The 27,796-nt window shown below is 39.4% G+C and overlaps 1 protein-coding gene and 1 pseudogene across 1 annotated transcript in view; both read right to left on the bottom strand.

Annotated features, from left to right (window-relative positions):
• Positions 1-327: 327 nt before the first annotated feature.
• Positions 328-27,796, bottom strand: part of IL26 (interleukin 26) — a 31,768-nt gene continuing 4,299 nt past the window's right edge. The window contains exons 2-6 of the mRNA XM_032646348.1: positions 17,962-21,039; positions 17,820-17,876; positions 17,512-17,646; positions 814-879; positions 328-726 (exon numbers count right to left, since the gene is read on the bottom strand). Of these exons, the coding sequence (XP_032502239.1) occupies positions 640-726; positions 814-879; positions 17,512-17,646; positions 17,820-17,876; positions 17,962-18,132 (516 nt within the window). The 5' untranslated portion in view covers positions 18,133-21,039 and the 3' untranslated portion in view covers positions 328-639. The remainder of the gene's footprint in view (positions 727-813; positions 880-17,511; positions 17,647-17,819; positions 17,877-17,961; positions 21,040-27,796) is intronic.
• On the bottom strand, positions 22,610-24,205 carry LOC116760859 (annotated as a pseudogene).

The raw sequence follows: 27,796 nt of genomic DNA, 5'->3' as shown, positions 1-27,796 counted from the left end.
CATTGTAGTCTGTGTAGCTTGGGTTATCTGTCAAAGGTGTTTCTAGTAAACCATTCCAAGCAGTTAGTTTACATGTGTGTCCTATTTGATCTGATCTGGTAGTTACCCATTGTACTCAATGAAATTCTAGCATACCGTCCTAAAAAGGACATCCAGGAGAAAGAAACACAGCTTATTTCATTAAAATCAAAATCTATCAGGGGCTAAGTTCGCACTGGGCTTAATTAATAATCATCAAGCCCTTAAGTAGACAGTAATCATATACACGGCATCTATGTAAGTCTCAATAACATTATATTGTATCCCAGAAATCTGTCGTTTTCTATGCACCAATATTGCATGATTTAATTCTGGCTATACACCTTTAGATTAAACTCATGCAATGTACTTGGGAATGACAAAACATGTTCAGGATGAAAACATTCTTTGAAAATACAGAAAATGTGCATATTAGTGACAATTTACTTACCTCCAAAATTTTATTACATTAAAGTCCTCTAGTCTATTCCGAATCATCTGATTTGCTGTTAGTATTATGTACAAAATTTTAAAAAGGAAATACACTGCTTTAAATTGATTTCTGGTTGTTCTCATTATATTTCAAAATAACAGTCAAATCAATCCACTTGGCTTCTTGCATTACTTAACGCTTTCCAGAAATTGTTTAATCCAGGAAAGAAGAATAGCCAGTTCACTGATGGCTCTGTAGATTCCTTTCTTTCCAATCTGTGGATAAAGTGGAAATATTAGAAGCAGAAATATTTCACATTTTAAAAAACAAAGCATTCAAAGACAAGAATTTGGAATACTTACCTCATAAAATTTTCTTTTCATCCTGGTAATGGATTTCATTTCTCTAGCTGATGAAACACAGGAAATCTAAGAAATCAGAAGTAAATACAGAAAATATTGTTGAAAAGGGGCTAATAATACTCTTCCATTCACTCAACCAACATTTTTTGAGCAGGTATAATGTGCTGGGCATGATATACACTGGCAAATATATAGTACCTGTCTCTGTCCTCACAGAGCTTATAGTTTCATGGGGGAGAGAGATGATAAATAAGAAAACAAATGAAAAATTAGAATTTCCAAATTACAATTAAAGCTGTGTTTGTAATGCATAAATTCTATGCTAGGAATTTACAGCTGCTTTCAATTGGGTGGTCAGAGATGGTTCTTTCAAGGAATGAAATTTAAATTAAGATCTGGAAAAGGAGAAGGAGCCAGCTATATGAGGAAGTGAAGCAAGAAAATAGGGGTTTGGGGAGGATGCAAAGGAGAGAATAACTCAGGTAACCTGAGTGAAAAGTGTGCAAATGTCCTGAGGCAGGAAAGACCTAGTGCTTTCCAGAAACTGAAAGAAAGAAAGCATGGCTGGAGCAGGAGAGATATGGGAAGCATAGGAGATGTGAGAATGACAAGAAAAAAAATTATTTTTTGAAAAATCACCCTGGCTGTTATATACATTGCACGGTACAATATTCAGCTGTTGATTGTCAGGAGAAAGCACCAGGAAATTAGTATTAGTTTCTAAATTAGGAGGAGGAGCAAACTAATGTCTGGAGAAGATGGCTTGTACCTCGGCAGGGGGGGAACTGCCAGTCTCCTTTGAGGAGGTGAATTTTCAAACCCCATCTGAGCACAAGAATTGCTTAGGAGTCAAGTAGGAGGAAATTCTTCGTCATCCTTTTTACTCCACAAATTTCCATAAGGTTAAATAGAGAAAAGGGAAGGGAAGAAAAAGGTGAAAGTGTCTAATTTATCTACCTAGCTTTTACTCATAAAACCTTAGCGCTGGAATTGACCAAGGACATCATATGGTTCAATTGTTCTCAATTTACATAAAAGGAAACCAAGGCCCAAGGTGTCCCAGGATGTCCTGACCTCGCGATGAAATAGTGTCGGTGCATCAATAAAGATAATACGTAATCAAAACTCGAGAAATGGAAGCAGCTAAATGACAACACCTATTAAAACAAATAAAACATGGCCAACATCAACCCAAAGGTCCCTTTAGACCAGAACACAGAGGAGAAGAGGGGACAGGGGAGGGGCAACATTCAGGTCTTTCTCTTATCAAGAGGAAATAACTGAAACGATTTGACAGTTATCTCCTGAATGCTGTTGCAGGGGCCTAAAGGTGGTGATGTTGTCATGGCTCTACCCAAGTGGAGACTCTACCTTCAGGTCAGACCCCGCGTAGGAAGAGATTCTTCTTGTGAAAGGGGCTTTCATGACGAGGCACAGAAGAGCTGCAGACACAGAATATTCGGGTGAAGGTTTAGTCTGCAGGACTCACAAGTGCTGGACCTCCCTGTGATAAGAGCCGTGGATTTTTTTTTAACATCTTTATTGGAGTATAATTGCTTTACAATGGTGTGTTAGTTTCTGCTTTATAACAAGGTGAATCAGCTATACATATACATATATCTCCATATCTCCTCCCTCTTGCATCTCCCTCCCACCACCACCCCCCATCCCACCCCTCTAGGTGGTCACAAAGCACCGAGCTGATCTCCCTGTGCTATGTGGCTGCTTCCCACTAGCCATCCATTTCACATGTGGTAGTATATATATGTCCATGCCACTCTCTCATTTCGTCCCAGCTTCCCCTACCCCCGTCCCCGGGTCCTCAAGTCCATTCTCTACATCTGCATCTTTATTCCTGTCCTTCCCCTAGGTTCTTCAGAACCATTTTTTTTTTTTAGATTCCATATATATGCGTTAGCATATGGTATTTGTTTTTCTCTTTCTGACTTTCTTAGCTCTGTACAACAGACTCTAGGTCCATCCGCCTCACTACAAATCACTCACTTTCGTTCCTTTTTATGAAGAGTCGTGAATTAAGAGGACACTTCCTCCCACACCAGATCCTGTGAGGCAAAAACAACGCAGGCAGCCAGTGTCAGAGCATACTTTCAGAAGGAATTCATTCCTTCATTAAACAAGCATTCATGAAGTGCCTACTAAGTGTCCGATCGTGTGCTAGGCACTCAAGACATAACAATGAGCAAAACAGAATTAGTAAATAGAACAGTGGTGGACAGGAAAATCAACAAAATACAAGATCCATATTAGAAGATAAAAAATCCAGCAGTTCCAGGAGCTTTCCTTTTTATCCCAATTCCCCTTCATGTGACGACAGAACTACTAAGAAGATTGTTAGATAAAAATAATAGCAGTCAACATGTATTTTGTTAGTGTTATGTATCAGGCACTGATCTGAAGGCTTTAGTGATATTAACTCATTCAGTCCTCACAACAACCCTATGAGGTAAGTACTATTTTTATCCTCATTTTATAGATTAGGAAGGCGAAGCATAGAAGTTAAAATTCTGCCTATTTTCACATAGTAAGTGGCAGAGCTGAGATCTGAAGTATTCTGACTCCAGAGTCCAGGGGAAATGTTGGAGATGCCTCTAAAAGACTAAGCTGATTGGCAGAGAGAGAGAGAGAGAGAGAGAGAGAGAGAGAGAGAGATTTCAACCTGAAAATGGACAATGTGATAATAAACAAAAGAACAAATCCTCTGTGCGTTTGTGTGTATGCGTGTGTTTCCCTTTGTTCATTTGTTTTTCAGATTGGAACTGCAAATGCAAATTCTAGAAATACCAAGTCTAGTTCCAACCAAGTAGAGTAGCTATGGAAAAAATTTAGAGAATTCTGCCCATTATATTTTAAATGGAGAGTTTGATTAGATGCTAAATCCTTCTAGCAGAAATTATCTAATATAAAAGTAATTGGCATGGACATATATACACTACCAAACGTAAGGTAGATAGCTAGTGGGGAGCAGCCGCATAGCACAGGGAGATCAGCTCGGTGCTTTGTGACCGCCTGGAGGGGTGGGATAGGGAGGGTGGGAGGGAGGGAGACACAAGAGGGAAGAGATATGGGAACATATGTATATGTACAACTGATTCACTTTGTTATAAAGCAGAAACTAACACACCATTGTAAAGCAATTATACTCCAACAAAGATGTAAAAAAAAAAAATCTGTATGGAGGAAAAAGGTTTATTTTAATAAACTGTCAAATACTAAAAAAAAAAAAGTAATTGGCCCAAATCTTGCAACTGGGAAAACAAAGAGGACTTCACAAAGAGAATCAATATTTGCTGATTCCAATACACTCGATCAAAGTTCTTAGATGCAAAGATCAATCACAAAGTACCAAATAAGCAAGTCACAGGGCACAATATCAAACATGCTTGTGTTGGGGTTTAAAGATTTCACACGGAAAATGGGATACCAAAGAAGTCAACCAAATTCTGGACGTTACAGAAGGTGAATACATTAAGGCATTCCTGCTGACTAGGCCCTCTGCCCAGAGAACTTGGGTCTGCAGTGTCTCCCATAGCATGGTGGGAAGTACAAGAAAGGCTTCTGACTTCATCTAAGGTACAAGCTACCCCAAGAAGAGCAAGGAGAGTAGAAAAGGAGAAAAACAAGGTCAGGCAAAAAAACAAACAAACAAACAAACAAAATCAAAACAACAAAAAAAATCACTTAACAGTGCCAATGTTGCCACCAGAGCTCCATGGGTTTATGGGATGCTTTCTAGCACCTTGAGCTCCATTTACTATAAATGACTCCTAGTAAAGATCTGATGCAAGAGGTTTTCATTTTCCTCACTTTTGTAAATATGTCTACAGACCCAGTAGGACAGCCTGATTTTACTGCTGTAATCTAGATTGCTTTGCTTGGAAGGAGGAATTTACGAAAGAATGATTTCCTTTACCTTATATTTCAGCGTATACAGTTCCATTGTCTGAAAGCAGAATGCACAACCAAAGGGCAGCAGTTTTATTCTAAGAACGGCTGAATGATTTGACAAACCCAACCAAAGCAGATACGATCTAGACTAGAGGCAATGTATTAGTAGGGCTGGAATAACCAGAGACAGGTTCAAAAAAAAAAAAAAAAAAGTGTGAGATAGTCACGGAACAACAAACACAAGGCAACAGGCTAATCATTCATCATTAAGTCAATACATTTTTATTGCATGCTTACTATACGCTAGGCATGAAATACTCTCTCTGCCCACATAGCAGAGATTTATTTAATTTATAAAAGTAACTTTCATGGTGAAAATTGCCTTGGGGCGCAAGGGATGGCTCATAATCTACTGACAGTGAAGCAAAATTACAATACTAAGTGATAAATACTGTGATTTAAAACAAACAAACAAACTGCTCTGGCAACAGAGCAGAGGCAACCCAACTGTGGGATGCCAGAAGCCGTCCAGAAGGAGAAAACAAATGAGTTGCATCTTGAAGGGTGACTAAGATGGAGTGGGAGAAGCAGAAAGAAGGGACAAGTAGGCAGAGGAGGCAAAATGTGCCAAGGCTGGAGAGAGCAGAGATGATTTACACACCCTTTGGGTCTCAGCTGAAATCCTCAGATTCAATTATGATATGGTACCCAACCTCATATGTCAATTATACCCCAACCCCAACCTTATATGTCAATTCTACCTCAATTTAAAAAAAGAATGAATCCATGCCATTTTTCACATGAAATGGTAGAGCCCCATAATTTTGACAGAAAAGTTATATATCATTAACCAAGGAATGAATTTGTCAGAAAAGAGATTCTATAATATTATAATTAGAAAATATACTTACCCAGATTAAAACCAATGATTCATAAATGATCTCTTTATCTTTCAGTTAAAGTAATACTGTAAATAAAACTCTAACATTAGGCACTAAAAATGTATTTGATTGTTTAAGAGAACCACTCCATTGAAAATTGTTGAGAAAATGTAATTGGAAGAAAATTAGTGTTCTGTGTATGGCAAGCAATAAGAAAAGACAGTAACAATTTTACAGAACTACTACTTGTTAGGTGCTTTGATATATTACCTTACTTAATTCTTCTAACAACAACAAGATGAGATTATTGGTATTGTTGAAAACAGGTTTAGGACTTTGCACTTAATGAAAGAATAAAACAGAGTTTGTCACACTTCCTACTTCTGTTTATCAGTTCAATCAACTGCAATTTTTAAAATATTTGAAATTATAAGGCTAAATAATTGGCAGTGCTTCACAGCTTGATTAGCTAGTTGCAACTGAGGATACAAATTACTTATCAAACATCCTACAGGAATTGGAGACACAAATATTCTATTTGCCAAGACTTACCAGACTTTAAAATTAATTACATACAATTAATGTAAAGAAATGGAGCTCTTTAATTACCAATTACTATTCAGGCTCTTAAAATGTTAATTAAAGTAAATGATGAAATCTTGAAAGCTAATGTAATTTTTTTCAGTTTCAACTTTGATCACTAGCAATTAGGCCAATTATTTTATGAATTCAACTAAGCAACTATTAAGTTCCCTTTCAAGTCTGAGAGTATTGAGTTCTATAAGAATCTTTAAAATGTCTTCTAACATATACCAACTTTCCAAATACCATTAGGGCAAATACCGTGGTTAACAAAGATTAAAAATAAATATATTTATGTTATCCATAACTTTTTTCTTTAAACAGTTATACACCTGAATTACCCAAATCAGACTAATTTTTAAAAAAATTTTTCTTTTATATTGGAGTATAGTTGATTAACAATGTTGTGTTAGTTTCAGGTGTACAACAAAGTGATTCACTTATACATGTGTCTATTCTTTTTCAAATTCTTTTCCCAATTAGGTTGTTATAGAATATTGAGCAGAGTTCCCTGTGCTATACAGGTTATCCATTTTATTCTTTTTTTTTTTTTCAGCATTTAAGCACAGATCTGTGTGACTTTATATATTTATTTTTTTGGCTGCACCCTGCCTGTGGCATGTGGGATCTTAGTTCCCCAATCAGGGATCGAACCTGTGCACCCTGCATTAGGAGTGTGGAAATATGTAATATTTTATTAGGTGCTGCAAAATTCTTAGAATGTTCTCAGAAACAATAAGATGACATTCAAATACAGTGGTACTGGGATTCCAGACCTTGGGGTCTATCACGAAAATCACTGTAGTTTTGTATCTTAAGAGTGGCTCGAAACGATGTCAGTCTTAGTGGACTTATAAAGAAATCCCAAAGGCAGGTAGCTTATAGAATCAGAAAGACTTCTCAAAAATAAAAAATAATTTAAATCCATGAGTTAATAATGAAACTAAGAGAAAATAACAACTCATTGATCACCCTGGAAGAATGTTAGAAAATCAATTCCTTATATTCAAAAGTGGGAAATAAAGAAAAAGAATTACATGTTTATTCTGCCTGTCTTATATGATAAGTTCCTCAGGACAGCCAAATAGTAAGGGGTAAGTTCTCTTTACAGAATTATCCCCACTTATAAATAAAGTAGGCATAATAGAATCTTAAAAGCATCATTTTTCAGTTTTATGAATTAATAGATCAAAACAATAATTATCAATGACTGCTAACATAGAAATACAGGCCATATAGTGCATTCTAGAAGCTAAAAGAAAGATTGATCATGTTATGTAGGAAAAGGGAAAATATTAAAAAGACCAAATTCAGACTTCTAGAGATAAAAACTACAATGGCTGAGTTGAAAAATATACTGAATGGGACTAAAGCAGATTAGATACTACAGAATAAAAGGTTTATAAACTTGATGATGTAGCAATAGAAACTATCCACAATGAAACACAGAAAAACACGGAAAACAACACAGAATCAGGGAGCTGTGGGACAATTGCCAATGGCCTAATGTATATGAAATTAGAATTTCAAGAATAGAAGAGCTAGAAGGAGGTACAGAAAAAAATTTTTTTCTGAAAAAATAATGGCCCAAAACTTCCAAATTTGATGAAAACTATAAACTCACAGACGGAAGAATTTCAATTGACTCCAAGCACAAAAAGCATGAAGAAAACAAACCAATGCACATTATCATTAAATTGCTTTAAACAAGTAATAAAGAGAAAAATCTTTAAAAAGAAAGAAAGCCAGAAAAAAAAAAGATATGACATAAGAACAAAGATAAGAATGGGAGAAGATTTCTTGTCAGAAACAAGCCTGGAGACAATGAAGCAACACCATTAACGTATTGGAAAAAAAACCTATCAACCCCAAATTCTATATTCAGAAAAAATATATTTAAAAAAGAAAGAGGAAATAAAGGCTTTTTTCTGCCATAAAAAACGGAATGTATTCATCACCAGTAGAACTGTACTACAAGATCTGTTAAAGGACAAATGCTGGAGAGGGTGTGGAGAGAAGGGAACCTCCTACACTGCTGGTGGGAACGTAGATTGGTGCAGCCACTACAGAGAACAGTATGGAGGTTCCTCAAAAACTAAAAATAGAACTACCATACGATCCAGCCATCCCACTCCTGGGCATATATCTAGAGAAAACTCTAATTTGAAAAGCTACATAAACCCCTATGTTCATAGCAGCACTATTCACAATAACCAAGACATGGAAACAATCCATTTATTTTAATGGGCGAAATATTTGAACAGACGCTTCACCAAAGACAATATATAGATGGTAAATAGGTAAATCAAGAGATGGTCAACCTCATTAATGATTGGGGAAGTGCAAATTGAAAACACAATGTAATACCACTACACTCCAGCTAGATTGGCTGACATTTTTAAACACTGACCATATGAAGTGATAGCAAGGATACTGAGCAATTTTAACTCCCACACACTACTGGTAGAAATTTAAAATGATTCAACCACTTTGGAAAACAGTTTAGCTGTTTCTTACATAGTTAAACCTACACCTAACCTATGATCCAGCCATTCCACTCCTAGGTGTTCACCCAAGAGAAATGAAAATATCTCTTCAAACACAGACTTGTATATAAATATTAATAGCAGCTTTATTTGTGATAGTGAAAAACTGGGGAAAAAAAACTAAATAGACATCAATAGATGAATAGATAAATTGTGGTATATCATTACAATGGAATACTACTTGGCAGTGAAAAGGGAGAAGTCATTGATACATTCAATAACATGAATGAATCTCAAAATAATTATGCTGGGTGGAAGGAGTCAGACATTAAAGAGTATAACACATACATAGATTTTCCTCAATTTACACGTGGGTTAAGTCCCGATAAACTTATTGCTAGTTGAAAATATTGTAAGTCAAAAACGCATTTAATACTCCTAACCTTCCAAACATCATAGCTTAGCTTAGCCTACCTTAAAAGTGCTCAGATGGGCTTCCCTGGTGGTGCAGTGGTTGAGAGTCCACCTGCCTATGCAGGGGATACGGGTTCGTGCCCCGGTCCGGGAGGATCCCACATGTCGCGGAGCGGCTGGACCCGTGAGCCATGGCCGCTGAGCCTGCACGGCCAGAGCCTATGCTCCGCAATGGGAGAGGCCACAGCAGTGAGAGGCCTGCGTATGGCAAAAAAAAAAAAAAAAGTATCCCCAAAAATAAAACATCCACATAGAATCAGAGTATTTTAAAAATACTATATACAATTTATAAAGAGGCTGTAGTAATCCTTACTCCTTAATATTTTCTTCAATTACTAAGATACAAAATAAATAATTGTTGGATTCTCTAAGTTATAGAAAGCAATTTGTATCATAGATTTTGCTGTTTTTGCTATTTACAAGTTTTTTTGGGGGGGGCGGTTTTCAGAAGAGGAAACACCAATGCTTATGGCGGGCATAAATTCAAATCCCAAGTGAACACATTAAACAAATTACTATATGCCAAAATTCTGTATGTAGCTTAACTGTCTAGAGCTCTGGAAGCAACATCATAAATGCAACACTGGTTTTTTAATCAACCCCTCAGAATCCTATTTATCCTAAAGCCTCACATAACCAAAGCATTATTCTAGAATTCTGGGTCTTGGAAACAGGGCCTGGGCCATTTCCTCCTGTTTCCAGATCATGCAAGAAGCCTTGGACCAGTTTTGAAACGTGTCGAGGTTCTGCAGAAATAGAACCTGCAGAACTCGGGGCCCCTCTCAAAGTCCCTCCTTCTTGAAAACTTACCTGCTCCATCCAGACTCTAGTATTTCTGCTCTGAAACCCCAGGGCTTTGTTAGCACTAATATTATGGTGCTTTTCCTTTCTTCCTCTTATAATTGTTTGTGAGGTTACCTTGCCATCCCCTTCCTTCTGCCTAGAACCCTTCTACCAACACACACACACACACACACACACACACACACAGTGCAGAACTCCTAGAGGGTAAAGTCTCATTTTTCCCACAATACCCCAAATAGCAAGGGCAACAGGGGAAATACAAAAAGTGTTAATTATTTTCTATGTATTGGCTGTTTCTATATTGACTATATTTAGTGTCCCTTTTTTTTTTTTTTTTTTTTTTTTTTTTTGCGGTACGCGGGCCTCTCACTGTTGTGGCCTCTCCCATTGCGGAGCACAGGCTCCGGACGCGCAGGCTCAGCGGCTATGGCTCACGGGCCCAGCCGCTCCGCGGCATGTGGGATCTTCCCGGACCGGGGCACGAACCCGTGTCCCCTGAATCGGCAGGCGGACTTTCAACCACTGCGCCACCAGGGAAACCCTAGTGTCCCTTTTTGACTAAGAAAATATCACATCTCAGAACAGTCCAACCAGAGCAGCAGAGAGAGGGAAGATGAGCAACATTCTCATGAATATTTTCTTCATCATTAATCGTTTTAAAATATTTTCCTCATTAGTGTTTTCTTATTAAGATGTTCTTTTTCAAAAACTCTTCATGGACACATCTTTCAAATTATTTCATAAGTTATTTTTTCCTGACATATTGTTTATGGAAACATGCTTCATGAATATAAATATATTCAATGACTATATTCATTTTTTTAAAGAACAGTTAATTAGATATAAAGTTGTTAACTAGGCAACTAAAAGGGTAAAGAGAGACATCATAGAGGCAGTAACTGCAGGAAGCAGTTACCATCTGCAGGATGGAGGGAACAAAGGGAAGAGGTTGAAAAAAAAAAATGGAAATGACAGCCACTGCTGAGAGCGACCTGTTTGCCTTTTGCGGTGCAGTTATTCTTGACTCAGAATCAGCACATCTAGGGGGGTGTCTGCATCCAGTAAAAAATGAGATGACCCAGATTGGGTTATAGATGCTATTTCTGGTTTTATTTTTATTTTTCAACTCCAAATTCTATAGATCAAGACATGGATTTAGTCTCGGAATCCATTCCTAGAAAGTCCACCCAAGTTTCAGATGGTTAGAGAAACAGTATGAGAGAGGAGAGCTTTAAAGCAACCAGTAGAACCATTGGGAAGGGGGAGAAAAGTTTCCTGTAACTTGCAAAGCTTTGATTCATTGCCATATTCAAGAATTAATGATAGCCTGAGGTCCCTGGAATGAAGAAAGAAAAGAGAAACAATATGACATTTACACATCTGGTGGAAGGCACAGCTGCTTCTGCTTAGGAAAGCTGCCTGGATCCCTGTCTCCCCAAATTAAAGCAAGTGGTCAAAAAAGAAGAAAAGAAAATATCACATGTAAATTAATGTCACCTACTTCACATTTTATAACTTCTCCCTCCTAAACTCCGCCCCAACCACTAATTTAGAATTCCACACAGAGCAAATGCTCGGTTAATTTATATTAAACAGATACAAGCTTCTGTGGCCAAAAATATAAACTTATAATTGGCAGAAAGATTAAATGCAAGGCCTAAAATTAAACCTATTTCCCTAAAGCAATGTCTGTGGAGACTTTCTAAAGCTCAGGCTAATCCTAGACTTCTTTTTTTACAGTTTCACAGAGGTGATTGGTTTACTCCAGCACATAAATGCCTTAGCTTGTAAGACAAAGTAACTGAAGATTACAAGGGTTGTCTTGGAGTGGGAGAAGGTAGGAAGGAAAGCCCAGTTAGATGGCGCTGGGGGTGGTTGTGCTCATATTTGGCCGCAAGGGGGAGCCAGCCGCTTTGGAAAGCCTCCATGACCAGCCTGAGAGGTACTGCCTGCTCCCATCGCGCTGTGGTCCAAGGCATTGAAAAAAGCATCTCTTGACAGATTAAGGTCCCTTCAGGAAATAACTTCTCCCAAAACAAATCAAGGAAAACCAGAGTTCCTAGATAGCTCTATGTTTTCTAAGTTTTTCATCTAGAACATTGCTTGGTTTAGGTTATAACTATTATGTGTTTTCTAGCTATTTGAACTGAAGAACCAAATCAATGGTCAAAACAGACATGGCTTTTGTTGGTTCCAGGTGTCCAGATATATTGTACTGTATCAGGCAAGGATTTCTAGTGCCTTGTCATCATTACCAAAGTTCATTTAGAATAATATTACATTAAATTGTATGGCTAGTGCAAGAGACAGCACCTGCACAGAGGAACGAAGGACACTAGCAAAAAGAAAAACAGAAGGTGCTTTAAAAAGTGGGAGGATGGGGTCTCTGAAGACAATCCTCGTCTCCAGATACTGAAACAAGACCAGCTCACTGTTCCTTAGGAAGACTCCATTTTGGCCTACAGTGACTGCCATAGGTCTCATTATTTACCCCAATATCAAGTCCTTCAATGGATTATTCTCCTCTTCAAGTCTTTTCATGGTGAAAACTCTTACTGGGGATGATAATGACCTAATCAGCTGGTGGTAAAATGAAATATAAAATTACATAATCGTTCAACTTAAATAAAGAGACTATACTGATTTGGGTACCGGGAGCCTGCTGAGCTCCCAGGCCGGTTCCCTGCCCTCCAAAGCTCCCTCCAGGCCACGTGGGTCCTTGAGGGCATAGGAGGGAGGCCAGGGAGATCCGGAGAGGCAGGTGGGAGGGGCCCTCCCAGACCAGAGGAGCAGGAGATGAGAGGAAGGTGTTTGCCTCACCCACTCGAGCCCAGGAAGCCTGCTGGGCTCCCAGGTGAGGTCCCTTGCCCTCTGAGACCAGGGCTGGGGGCACGCCTGGGCCCCTTCTGTTCCTTGAGCCTAAGCCCCACCCTGCACATCCCCCAAGTCCTTTTCCAGCCCTGTGGGTCCTGAGCATTGGCCCCGCCCACCACCCAAACCTCACCCTTGCTTAGGCCCCGCCCTCCACAGCCAAGGCCTTCCCTCCCGCCTTTTTTTCTTTTCCCTCCTACTCTTTTTTTACTATTGTGGTACTGATGTACCTTCCAGTTGTTGATTCATCTATATTTTTATTTTTATACTCTTTCTAACATATAACATTAGTTTTCTAGTCTAATTTTATTTTTTACTTTGTTATTGTTCTTTTTCTTTTTTTTTCACACCCCACGCAGCTTGTGGGATCTTGGTTCATGAGCCAGGGTCGGGCCCAAGCTCCTGTGGTGGGAGCTCCAAGTCCGAACCACTGGACTAACAGAGAACCTCAGGCCACAGTAGAAATGCTACTGTGGAGTAGCAACACTCATATCAGATAAAATAGACTTTAAAATAAAGACTGTTACAAGAGATAAGGAGGGACACTACATAATGATGAAAGGATCAACCCAAGAAGAAGATATAACAATTATAAATGTTTATGCACCCAACACAGGAGCACCTCAATACATAAGGCAAATGCTAACAACCATGAAAGGAGAAATCAACAGTAACACATTAATAATAGGGGACTTTAACACCCCACTTACACCAATGGAAAGATCATTCAAACAGAAGATAAATAAGGAAACACAAACTTTAAATGACACAACAGACCAGATAGATCTAATTGATATTTATAGAACATTCCAACCAAAAGTGCAGATAGCCATGGCAATCAGAGAAGAAAAAGAAATAAAAGGAATACAAATTGGAAAAGAAGAAGTAAAACTGTCACTGTTTGCTGATGACATGATACTATACATAGAAAATCCTAAAGATGCCACCAGAAAACTACTAGAACTAGTCAATGAATTTGGTAAGGTTGCAGGATACAAAATTAATGCACAGAAATCTCTGGCATTCCTACACACTAACAATGAAAAATCAGAAAGAGAAATTAATGAAACACTCCCATTTACCACTGCATCAAAAAGAATAAAATACCTAGGAGTAAACCTGGCTAAGGAGGCGAAAGACTTGTACTCAGAAAACTATAAAACACTGCTGAAAGAAATCAAAGATGACATAAACAGATGGAGAAATATACCATGTTCTTGGATTGGAAGAATCAATATTGTGAAAATGACTATACTACCCAAAGCAATCTACAGATTCAATGCAATCCCTATCAAACTACCAATGGCATTCTTCACAGAATTAGAACAAAAAAATTTACAATTTGTATGGAAACACAAAAGACCTCAAATAGCCAAAGCAATCCTGAGAAAGAAAAACGGAGTTGGAGGAATCAGTCTCCCCGACTTCAAACTATACCATAAAGCTGCAGTAATCAAGACAGTATGGTACTGGCACAAAGACAGAAATACAGATCAATGGTACAGGATAGAATGCCCAGGGACAAACCTATGCATATATGGTCACCTTATCTTTAATAAAGGAGGCAAGAGTATACAGTGGAGAAAAGACAGCTTCTTCAAAAAGTGGTGCTGGGAAAACTGGACAGGTACATGTAAAAGAATGAAATTAGAACACTACCTAACACCATACACAAAAATAAACTCCAAATGGATTTAAAACTTAAATGTAAGACCAGACACTATAAAACTCTAAACATAGGAAAACATAAGAAGAACACTCTTTGACATAAACCACAGTAAGATCTTTTTTGACCCACCTCCTAGAGTAACAGAAATAAAAACAAAAATAAACAAATGGGACTGAATTAAACTTAAAAGCTTTTGCACAGCAAAGGAAACCCTAAACAAGACAAAAAGACAGTCCTCAGAATAGGAGAAAAGATTTGCCAATGAAACAACAGACAAAGGATTAATCTCCAAAATATACAAACAGCTCATGGAGCTCAATATCAAAAAAACAAACAATCCAGTTTAAAAATGGGTGGAAGACCTAAACAGACATTTCACCAAGGAAGACATACAGATGGCCAAGAGGCACATGAAAAGATGCTCAACATCACTAATTATTAGAGAAATGCAAATCAAAACTGCAATGAGGTATCACCTCACGCCGGTCAGAATGGCCATTATCAAAAAATTTAGAAACAATAAGTGCTGGAAAGGGTGTGGTGAAAAGGGAACCCTCCTGCACTGTTGGTGGGAATGTAAATTGATAGAGCCACTATGGAGAACAGTATGGAGGTTCCTTAAAAAACTGAAAATAGAATTACCATATGACCCAGCAATCTCACTACTGGACATATACCCTGAGAAAACCATAATTCAAAAAGAGTCATGGGGGGCTTTCCTGGTGGCGCAGTGGTTGAGAGTCCGCCTGCCAATGCAGGGGACATGGGTTCATGCCCCGGTCCGGGAAGATCCCACATGCCATGGAGCAGCTGGGCCCAGAGCCATGGCCACTGAGCCTGCACGTCTGGAGCCTGTGCTCCACAACGGGAGAAGCCACAATGGTGAGAGGCCTGTGTACCACAAAAAAATAAAAAAATAAAAAATAAAAAGACTCATGTACCACAATGTTCATTGCAGTACTATTTACAATAGCCAGGACATGGAACCAACCTAAATGTCCACTGACAGATGAATGGATAGAGAAGATGTGGCACATATATACAATGGAATATTACTCAGCCATAAAAAGAAACAAAATTGAGTTATTTGTAGTGAGGTGGATGGACCTAGAATCTGTCATACAGAGTGAAGTAAGTCAGAAAGAGAAAAACAAATACCGTATGCTAATGCATATATATGGAATCTAAAAAGAAAAAAAATGGTACTGATGAACCTAGTTGCAGGGCAGGAATAAAGAGGTAGACATAGAGAATGGACTTGAGGACATGGGGTGGGAGGGCGAAGCTGGGGCGAAGTGAGAGTAGCATCAACATATATACACTACCAAATGCCAAATGTAAAATAGCTGGCTGGTGGGAAGCAGCCGCATAGCGCAGGGAGATCAGCTCGGTGCTTTGTGATGACCTAGAGGGGTGGGATAGGGAGGGTGGGAGTGAGGCTCAAGAGGGAAGGTATATGGGGACGTGTGTATGTGTATGGCTGATTTGCTTTGTTGTGCAGTAGAAACTAACACAGTACTGTGAAGCAATTATACTCCGATAGAGATCTATTTAAAAAAAAGAGAGACTATACTATCCACTGTCTTAATAAGATGACCTTATAAGTTATGTATAGAATACACCAAAGATAAGTGGTGACCTTTCCATTATTTCAGGCAAGGGAACTGGCCCAGAGCATTCTCTCCGTGTTCTGCCAAGAGGTACCAGTTTGTAATTTTTATGCTTGTTGTTATCTTAATGGAATAGGAGAGTTCATGGAAAACTATGCGACCCAAGTCCCAAACAAGGACATAACTTAAACACAGACTAACCAAAGAGAATATAAATTTGTTGAATTTTTTTACCTAACTGAGCAGCTCACCCTCACAAAAATGCCTCTGCACTATAGACTGGAATTTGGGTTACTGAGTACTTTCATGGACCACAAGAAAATGATGCCCTAACTCTTAAAAACTAAAACTCCACTCGCAACTGCCCAGAGTTCAAGTTCCTGTAGCCCTGATGCCCAAGGGTAGAAAGCTCGTTTCCTTCTGGCAACCCCAGGACTGTGATAGTCATCAGCAGCCCACAGCCCAGTTTGTACCACCTTCAAGTACAACCACAGGAGGCTTGAGAAAGCATACTTGGAGCCCAAACAATGTCACAGAAAAGATTCAACACTTCCCACAAGCAAGCCAACTAATACTGCACAGACCCTGGCCTGGTTGTTTTGCTTTGTTTTGTTTTTCTGTACCAATCTTTAATATTGTGGATGCTTTTACAGAAAAGTGTGTTCACTTTTACCTTCTTAATTAATTCCCCATTGCTTAGGGTGAGAGCAACCACACTGCGGCATCAAATAATTTAGGTACCAAAGAAGGCACATTTCTTTTTTTCATTTTGTTTTGATTGAGACTTTGCCTTATACAGGGTACAACTCTAACAACTTATATGAAAATAAGATTAAAAAATCAATCTAAAAGCTCTTATCAATATGGGAAAGAGAGGAGGTGACAGGAAGAGAGAAGAAAAGAAAGACAGACGGAGGAAGGAAGGGAGGAGAAAGAAAGAAAGAAAGAGAGAGAGAGAAAGAAAGAAAGAAAGAAAGAAAGAAAGAAAGAAAGAAAGAAAGAAAGAAAGAAAGAAAGAAAGAAAGAAAGAGAGAAAGAAAATATCCTAGAATAGCATTTGGCACATAGTTGGTGCTTAAGAAGTATTTGTTAAATGAATGAATGAATTAGTTAGGAGTCACATAAAGAGAGAATGATTTGAAAAAACAGACATTCATTTGAGAAGCACCTCCTGTCACTTTAGCTCTCTTCAACATGTTTTCTGTGCCATTCCTTAAGAAATAATACATAGTGGCATTACAAGTTATACAGAGTTATTTGATACTGTTTCCCTGGTGATGGACTCTCCATTTGGACTACAAGCCAACAATTAGAAAACCCCTTTACCCACTCTTTGAGTAAAGACAACTTCCTACATGCTGTTTTCTGGATAGATGTCTAGGATCAAATTCACCTTATTTGCTATGCATACTTGCACAGTGGCTCAATTTCTGCCTAAGGCTGTGAAAGTCTTCCACAAAGTGTATTTCCTTGCAAACTTGTAATTGGAGTTGACCAAAAACATCTTCCATGAAAAAGGACAGTAGTTGTTCTTGAAGTCTGCAGTTTTTCTATAAATAAGATAGAATAAATTGCATAAGGTAAACTGTGAGTAGCTTTCGTAAAATGACACTGAAGCATCCCCCGATTATTACTTCATGACCATCTGGAAAAAATAAAATGCAAGGAAATAAAAGCATCCAACAAGTAGAAACGTGAGAAAGAAAAAGACCCTCTGGCTTACCATAAATAGCTTTTTTGTTTTCTTTTTTAATAACTGTACTTTTTTTATGCGATCTTCCTACAATAAAACAAAGAGAAATAAGATTTATCCAGAATTTCAAACGTCCCTTTGGTCATCATTCTAAGCAGAGCCTAATACTTACTGGAATTGTTGCTTTGAGCCTTGTTGCCTTGACATAGAGCGTATCAACAGCTTGGGACAGTGTTCCCCTTGGGTAGCAACTTGTGGCGAAGGAAGATTGCTTGTGCTTGGCAATGGCAAGAGACAGAGTGACAAACAGCAACCCAGACCTCAAAACGCAATTCATCCACATTTCCCTCCACCCCACTCTGGGCTCATGTCACTTACGGAAGCCAGACAGTTACTCATGTTGGTTAGATGAGAAGATAACCTAGTTACTTTAGCCCTCAAGATTGCCTCTCCAATGAGATGCTGTGAAAGATAACTTACAGTTTAGAGAGAGGAAGATCACTTCAGTTGTTCTATTTTCTTAGAGCTTGCTTCATAATCAAAAAACGCTGACCACATTATCTGTGCTCTTAAGTAAAAGCACAAATTTACCAGTAAGGTTGGGGCCCTGTTTCCAAAAAGAATTCAGAACCTCCGCTGCACTTCACAGCAGATTTCAGTATTTTAAAAGTCACGTCATGCTAGTAAGAGAACTTGTTCTCCAGGATGCCATGTGATTTTTTTTTTTTTAATATGAAAAGAATTTCCTTTTCTAACAAGTAGCCCAGGAAAATTTGACCAAAAGGTAGAATGAACAGCCCTGGGAAACCTGCTCACGACCTCAAATGGGTTTGACATTTATCCTTTGCCAGATCCTTCACCTGCCCCCCTCTTCCCTCAGAAGCCATCGTTCTGCAGCCTGGCATCAAGACCCAAGTCCTCAAGAATTTTTCCAGCTCGGAAATTGCAACCCCCCCAACATATTCAAGACTGTTTTGAACCTGGACCCAGGATTAAGACCTACAATTTAATAGGTTCTCTATCATCTCTGTCCTAGCTGACCACCCACACTTTTCCTTTAACTCTAGACTTCCAGGAGATTGCCAGCTCCTTACCTTTTCATCTTTGAATTCTCAGTGCCTACCATGATGCCTCATGTAAAGAAGCATATTCAGCACTAGATGATTGTACTTCCCTTCCCACATCATGAGATGCTACTATAACTGCTTTGCTTTTTCATTTATTCCATTAACAAATTTTTATCAAGGATCTGTCTACAAAGAACAGTGCTTGGTACCAGGGGACTACGTACGAAAGCAGGACTCCCATCCTCAGCTCTGTCCCAATTCTTCCCATGGTGATAAATATGGTTCCTTTCGTGTAGCATCCCCAGGATAAGACATGGACACAGCTCAGGATCATATACTGAGAAGCAGAGCTAAGTCACCAAAGCCTGGAATGAATGGAGCCAACATCATCCCAGGCAAGTTAACACGAGGACTCTGGTTGTGAGTAAGTGATTCATCAAAACTAGGCAGCGTCAATAAAGCATCAGAACCCAAGACTGATTTCTAAATCAAGGCAACCAGGGCTGGCAAAGGAGCAAAGAGAAAGTATAAAGTAAAAGGTCCAAACACATGGAAGTATTTTTGGCTGTTTCAGATAATAAGTGGATCTCTTTGGCAAGCCCAAGCGTCATTTCCACAGGAGCACCTCCGCTGATAAAGGACACTCCCTCTGAAATAAGATAGGAACCCTTCCTAAAGAGCTACGACAGAAGACAGCTGATCAAGACTGCAAAGTGAGGATCACTGAAGTTTTATAGAAATTCAGGAAAAGGAAGAATTATTTTTAGCTGGGATTAGCTTAAAGGGTGTTGGAACTGGGACATGAAATATCCTAAGGTTTTTTGTTTTGTTTTGTTTTGTTTTGAGCAGAGTAATACTTACCATTCAGAGTTCTTTTAGACAAAAGAATGTGAACATCAGGAATCAAAAGTCCAAATGCCTTCAGTGGGCGTGGGATTAATATAAGCACCCTGAGTGGGTAGACATAGGACAATTGAGACTAAACTGCTTATATGGCCACCAAACCTAAAATCTGCCCAATTATACAGCCTATTAACACACTGTGTGGGTACAATAAAAGCACCACACAGAATACTTCCAGGAGCCATATACTGCCTTGAGCAACTAAAATTTGGGGGCCCCTGATATGTACCAACAAAATGTAAGTGCAACTCAAATTGCTAATATTGATAAAGAAAGTCAGTGTGGGTGCTGTTTTTTCACCTCTGATAGTTGCATTTCCATAAATGTCTTATATCCCTCAAATCCTCATAATCCAAGGAAGATCATACATATCCCAAGGATGTTTCTGCTTTAGTTTACACCCAACTCAAGAAAACCGTGGTCTTTTCTTAAATGACTGAAAAGTATGTCGCCCCGTTGATCACAGTCATCCCACGCCTTAGTCAGCAGAGCTGCCTCGTTAGGGTCCTTTAAACAGTCAAATCTCAGCTCACAGGATGAATAGGGATTATCCTTTTGAATAGGATACTCAAAGCACAGGCCCTGAAGACAATTCCAAAAGGGGGTTCCAAAAGTGTCCTGAATAACAGAACTATTGGAATAAGTCCATAATGTCCTTCGGGCACCAATTTAAAAGAGAAGTTTCTGCTCATTTGGATCGATTTTTATTATACCACGTTCACAAGTTTCTTATACAGAACTGTATAAAAAATGCTGTTAATTACAAGGAGATTTGGTTTTGAAACTCAAATCCACTTCTCATTAGTTGTATGGCCTTGGGAAAGTTACTAATCCTCTCTAAGCCTCAGTTTTTGTCATCATTAAACAGGACAATAATTATACCTACTGCAGAGGGTTGTCATGAGCAAAAAATACAGCAATATAAATAGAACACTTAGCACGATGGCAGCTATAGTAGCACTCTGCAAGTGGTAGCTATTTCATTCTTATTTTTTAAACAATAAATGTCTTAGTCTGTTTAGGTGCTATAACAAAATACCAGACTGGGTAGCTTTCAAATAACAGAAATTTATTTCTCACAGTTCTTGAGGCTGGGAAGTCCAAGATCAACATGTCAGCATGGTCACATTCTAGGAAGGGTTCTCTTCTGGGTTGCAGACCACCAGCCTCTCACAGCATCCTGACGTGGTCGGGCCTCTTTCATAATGGCACGAATCCCATTCATAAGCGCTCTGCCTTCATGACCTAATCACCTCTCCAAAACACCATCACCTTGGGGTCTAGGTTTCAACATATGAATTGGGGGCAAGGGAGAAAAACACAAACATTCAGACCATAGCAAAATGCATGTGTAATACCTGTATAATATTCAAGTTCATTACAATCCTTGAGAAGCTTTGGGAAATGGTTGAAGAAAGCAAGAAAAGGGAAGGACGGACAACGATCTGACATGTCACAGTGTGTGGGCATGAGGAGTTCCATTTATCCCACACACATCCAGAAGGCAGACTAGAACCAATTAAGTGGGTATTTCAGGGCTGCGACTCCTATGTAATATACAGGAAAACATTCAAACGCTTTATCTGCCCCAAAGCACAACCGACTGCCCCCGTTCCCAAACACCAGCATGACAGCCATTGCCCTCCCACCCAGAAGAATGCTAGCAGCCCTCTCTGACGGTCAAGCACGTCCAATAAGCAAAATGAGCACACCAGCTCACGCAGAGAATCACAGCTCACTTTGAGTCCTCGATGATACAACTTTGCAGATGCCCCACTGTTGGAGGAAAAAACAATTGGGGATTTTTAATTTGCTAAACCATTTTGTTGACTCTAAGATGCATTCCTTCCACACGTTAGTATCTCTGAAACCCCAGCCTGTTTCTTTTTTTTAAAAAACAAAATTCACATTTTATTTAGGTTGAAATAAGCTATACCAAATTGATTTTATTCACCAAAAATAATGGCAATATTTTCTGTATTATTCCTAGATAAACCACAAAACATTTATTTTTGTAGTTTCTAGGTTTTGCTTGTAAATCAAGATGAGGCAGTAGATACAGTCATGGAAAAAGACAGAAGAAAACAGACAAACCGGTTGTCAGTATCCATGGCCTCTGATCCTGTCTTGACCATGAAACAGAAGTGTTCAACATATACCTGCCAAAAAGCTTATGAAGATGAGGCTCAACAAAGGAATGTAAACAGCAACAACAAGATGTGGAACAACAATGGCAGGCTCTTCCTTTCAAACTTTAACTATAACTTGTTCCTTTAACTCCATTTGATAAAGACAAAATCTACACTGAAATCCTTGTTTGGCGAACTCACACATTTCTCTTACAGTCTGATAATTTTCTTAACTGTCCCTTACAGATTTTTAACAGCATACTTAAAACTCCTACTATTCAAAGGTCAGTCATGAGCTTCATTGTAATGTTTTATAAAATGTATTCCTTGCTCCCATACCTCCTCAAAATTTATTTCTTCAAAGAACTGATAATTCAGTACCTGACAGCTGGATCCACAGTGATAAATGTTATGTGTAAAATGACTTAACTAATACAAGTCCAAAGTGCCATTAGCAGAGATCACACAGAGTGTAACGTGGTACTTTCAACGCTATCTTCTGGAAGAAGAGTTAGGTCTCCAAAGCATGGGACTTCAAACGGACCATTTAAACAGGCAGATTATCAATGACTAATGTACTCAATGGGAGGCCTACAGGTCAAGATATTCAGTGATTAAGTGGCCTACGTACACCTTATAACTTTTCTGTATGATAGTGTCAAATTTCTTACAGATTTTTTTCAAATATCAAATATAAGAGAAAGCCTATTTTAAAAGTCTCTTAGGTATTTTCAGTGGTTTCTGAATTATCTGTAGGAAGCTCTGACTTACTTGTATAGAGTTTAATATTTGTATCCACCATTAAATCCAAATTGTGTTTTATATCAAAATTTGTGTTAAGCGAAGCCAAGTTCCTTGACCTTTGGTCTGTCAAAGTGTTCCTCAGGTATGCTTTGAGACCCATTCACCCATTTTCATAGCGTTCATTCTCAACCTTCATCACAGGAAGAATACATAGGACCTTCAGCAATGCATTAACTTTAGGAAAAATCTTGTTGCCTGGCAGATGAAGGGCTTCATAATTAGTGGACGGAAGTTCTATATCTTTCCCTCTGTGTTTACACTTGATTCTGCAACAATGCAGCTCAGCAGAGAGCGTGTCAGGATTAGGTAAATCACTTCTGTACATGTCAGCACTATGCTCCTCTGATGTGTTGAATTTGAGCTGTCCCCTGACAGAGAGTACCAGAGATAAGCATTTAAGAGCTTTAAGGTGCTGTTCTGAGAATATATCTTTCAGTTCCTGAATAATGTGCTCCACTGTTGGAACACTTAGAGTTTCTTTATAGTAACTCTCAGAGGTTAGCTGAGATTCCAGCTGTGCTGAGCTCTGCGAAATTTCCCTGGGAGTTTTATCAGAGTATAAAGTTTGGTTGCCAAATTTGTGAGTTCCTCAAACCAAAATTCATGATAAACCGGTATTTTCCATCACTTCATTTAGTGAATGCAGCACTGCAGTCAAATTACTGGCTGCAAAGAAGACATCAGAAGTTTGCCCCTGAAGCTTTTTCCCAAAGGCTCTTGTAAAAGATAGAACATTTTTAAGAACAACAATGGTAACAATGAAATCAAAATCTGTTACCACAGCTCTCACAGACCTCTAGCATCCGTTTCTGCTGTGTTTTCAAACAGAACAATGTGTTCACTGCTGTTGTCCCAAAGCACTTTCTCAGAACCTCTTCGCCAGAAATGATCTGGCACTCCAGCAGTGCTTGAAAGTTATCAGGAGTAAAGAGACCTTCTGGGATTTCATCAGCTTCATGTTCATCCAGAGGTGTGTTCTGTTTTCCCATAAGAATCAAAATTTCAAATAAAGATTTTAAGTATTCTTTGTTTTCCTTCTCTTCAAGGGTTAAAGGTAAAATGTCTTCCTCCTGCTCTTCACCCCCCTCTGCACTGGGGTTCTGAGCATTGCTGTTGTTTATTTCCTCATGTTTTCGTTCCTGTTCAGAAGTTTCATCAATTTTTTCTGTTTCAGTGTCCTGATTTCATCTTCACTCAATTCTTTTATTCGTTTTCTGTGTCTACTGTGTGGATTATTCAAATGGCTGGTAAGATCAAATATTGTTGATATTGCATTATCTCGAAGAACTGTCCTATAAGGACTAGCTCTACAGATCATAGAAGTCTCAAAGTGTTTGGCACACAATCGATAATGTTTATTTAGTTGATCGGGGGTTTTATCTTCTAAGTCTGCTCTCCTACAATTCTCCACCCACTTCTGGCAACTGGCTGGAGCCCGCGGGAACCTGAAAAAAGCCAGGTCCGACTGCGTGCGCTTCCACGTGCAATTGGGGTCCTTGCATAAGTTCGGCATCGCCGTCAGCCAGCCGGCCGGCCCAGCCCTCCCCTCCCCGCCTCCTCAGGGCGGCCCGCCAGCCCGTCGGGGGCCGGGGAGGGGACCCCAGCCTGTTTTATAATCCACGGAGTCTTACAATTATATCACCGTGTCAGGAGTCCGTTCTGGGCGGTCCCTAATGACGTCATCACTTCCGCTGAACTGCGTGCATGGTTGTTACTGTGGGTGTTGAGTTTTCATACTGTTCAAATGCCTTTGGAAAGACACCCTATGATTTGGCATTGAAACTAAAGTTAATGTGTTCACAGAAAGACACAGAACAGCAGTGGACTGCAAATCTGCTTTTAGAGAAGCAAATATTTGTCTTTGGAAGAATGACCAAAAATACATGTTTTCTTGCAAAGCAACAGCCAAGTGCTCAATGTTAAGAAAGCGTTGCATCATAGTTTATTCAGCAACATTTTTTTCCTTTCTTAGTGGTAAATGAAATAATGCTGCAACTTCCAATATATTGTATCTTAAATTTGTTGAAATACGATGTTTAATGACCTCAGTGATTGGTATAATTCCTCAGGATCATAAATCCTAAAATCAACACAGATGTAAATAAGAAGCAGATGGATCTATTTAAACCACTCATCCAAAAAAAAAAAAACCCCAAAACCCACTGAAATCCAATGTTTTTCCCAGGATAGATCCAGAAGATATAGATAAGAAATAGTCATAGATAGATAAATATGTCCAGTACAATGATAGCTTTGGTTTTTGACCCCTGAGAAATGGTAGATCCCATTCTATTGAACACTTCCACCCAGGAAACCTGTTTATCTCATGTTTACAGCCTCAGAGGGATGGATGAGAACAGGTTAGAGAGGGAAAGAAGAGTGCTGTCAATGGTCTGCACGGGAAAAGAGGGAGCTACTGAGGTTGGATGCATGAGCAGCATGAAGAGGAAACATGCGTGGAAATGCACTGACAGTCTCAGCCTGTGCTCCCGGCCCTGTGCTGGGTGGCTGGTACTCTGTGTTTTCACCCTTCATCATTAATTGACTCAGTCACCAAGTACTTAAACTGAGTGCTTGTCATCTCCCGGGCTTACTGGAGCTTGTTGGGAGGAGAATGTTTTTATATCCTAAAGTTCGAGGTATAACTAAATGCTTCCCATTATACTTGAGAATGTAGTTAAGCTTAGAGCATCTGGTATTGTTCCATTTTACAGACGAAGAATCTGAGGTCTGGGGAAGTTGAATCACATGCCCAGTGACACTCAGCTCAAAAAGGCAGAGGATTCCATCCATGTTTTTAAGACTCCAGGCCCATGTGTTTCCCACTCCCTGTGCAGCCTCCCTCCACACTGGAGAGCAGGATACAAGGAGTGTCTGAGGCTGTGGTGGAGATCACAGAAAACAGAGACTTAAGGAAAAAGGAGCAAAAAGAAAAAAACCTAAGGAATAGTAAAATGAAATTTTTTGTGATATTTTTTAGCCCTTGCATATTCACTACAGGAATATCTAATTTTATGTAATTCTTCATAAAGATTTTCCTTTACTTGGTCTTCCCAACATTTCTATAAAAGGTAAAGAAGGCCTTGTTTTTCTCAGTTCACAGGTAAGAGAGCTGAGACTGAAAGAGGTTAAATGGCTGTCTGAAGGCACAAAAACAGGAAGTAGCACACCTGGGTTTGACCCATGTCTTCAAACGGCAAATCCAGTGGTATTTCCACTGTACCATTTTGACTCTGGGTTAATAAATAAACATTATGTATGTATGAGTCCAAGATCTTCTGATGGGCAGTGTGAGAATAAACCAACACACAAATACAAAAAAAGTATTATCCATTCCAATAGCTATTATGCAGTACCGATCTTCTTCATAGCTTTGTAGATTTTTAGTTATCTTAGCATTCTCAGTTTTGACATGATGGTAGTGTACATACCGGCCATTTATTCTCCGGCAACGAAAGGCATGTCATCCCTAAAAACTGCAAAGAATATGGTACCCTAACCATGATTTCAAAATAAAAAATAAGAAGTCAGAAGCAGATTTCCCATAGTAACCACCACAATGGATGACAGAAATAGACCTCTGCTGCTGTCCCCCTCACTCTTAGCCCCACAGAAGAAAAGGATACACAATGGATAAATCAATCCAAGCATCCTCCAAAATTTTATCAAAGTACGTGACTTAAAAATAGCTTTTTACCTCATTTTCTAAGTGCATCAAAAAGAAGTTTGGCAGTAATAACTGCAAGAATCGAGACAGAGTTTAGAAATCACAATAGCAAGAGTCCTAGAAATAGATGTATCTTTTCTGTCAAAATGTATTAATCATTGGTCCATCTCTTTAGCCCTGTGGTTCTGGGGCAGTCAGCATAAGTGTCTGTTAGACTCTACTCAGACTAAGCAATGCACTTGAACCTGAACTTGCAGCCACTAGAAGCATGATTTCTCCCTTAAGGACTTCCTGTCACACTCAGAGTAAAAGCCAAATCCTTTCAATGGCCTAAGGGCCTGTCTGATTTTGCTATTCTCCTTGCCTTTTGGCTTTTCCTCATGCTCTCCCCTTTGCTCACCTCCTCTAGCCACAATACCTCCTTGTTGCTCTTCAAACTCACTAAGATGCCTGTAGCTCAGAGCCTTTGCATTGGCTGTTCCCTCTACCTGAAATGTTTCCCCACTCCACCCCACCCCACACCACCCCACCCCAGATATCTGCACGGCCAGCTCTTTTAAGTCTTTCAAGTCTTTGCTTAAATACAACCTTCCCAGCTAGGCTTTCCTAGGATACCTGTTAATGGGCTGAAGGTTGTCCCTCCAAAATTCATATGTTGAAGTCCTAACCCCCAGCGCCCCAGAAGGTGGCTGTGTTTGGAGGTGTAGGGTCTTTAAAGCGGTAATCAAGTTAATTACCTATCTGGGCAGGCCCTGATTCAATGTGACTGATGCCCTCATAAGAAGAGATTAGGACACAGACATACACAGAGGAAAAACCATGTGAGGACACAGAGAGAAAGTGGCCATCTATAAGCCAAGGAGGGAGGCCTCAGAAGAAACCAATCCTGCTGGGGCTTCCCTGGTGGTGCAGTGGTTGAGAGTCCGCCTGCCGATGCAGGGGACACGGGTTCGTGCCCCAGTCCGGGAAGATCCCACATGCCGCAGAGCGGCTGGGCCCGTGAGCCATGGCCGCTGAGCCTGGGTGTCTGGAGCCTGTGCTCTGCAACAGGAGAGGCCACAGCAGTGAGAGGCCTGCGTACCGCAAAAAAACAAAAAAAAAAAAAACCCAATCCTGCTGACATCTTGATGTCAGACTTCTAGCCTCCAGAAGTATGTCACTCCGCCTGTGTGGTACTTTGTTATGGCAGCCCTTGCAGACTAATACAGTGCCCTAATGAGAATTAACTTCACTCCTTGCTCCTTTGTTTCCTTTTTCTGTTTTATATTTTTCCAAACTCCTTACCATTATCTTACATATCTTTCACTTATGCATTTTGTTTACTGCTTATCTCCCTTTGCTAAAATCTAAGCTCTATCAGGGCAGGAATTTTTTTCTGCTTGGTCATTGCTGCTGCCATGGTTCCAAACAGACTAGCCCATGGTATGTGCTCAGTAA

The sequence above is a fragment of the Phocoena sinus genome, chromosome 10, assembly GCF_008692025.1.
Source record: "Phocoena sinus isolate mPhoSin1 chromosome 10, mPhoSin1.pri, whole genome shotgun sequence".
NCBI classification, from domain to species: domain Eukaryota; kingdom Metazoa; phylum Chordata; class Mammalia; order Artiodactyla; family Phocoenidae; genus Phocoena; species Phocoena sinus.
This window is presented reverse-complemented; position numbering and strand designations above follow the sequence as displayed.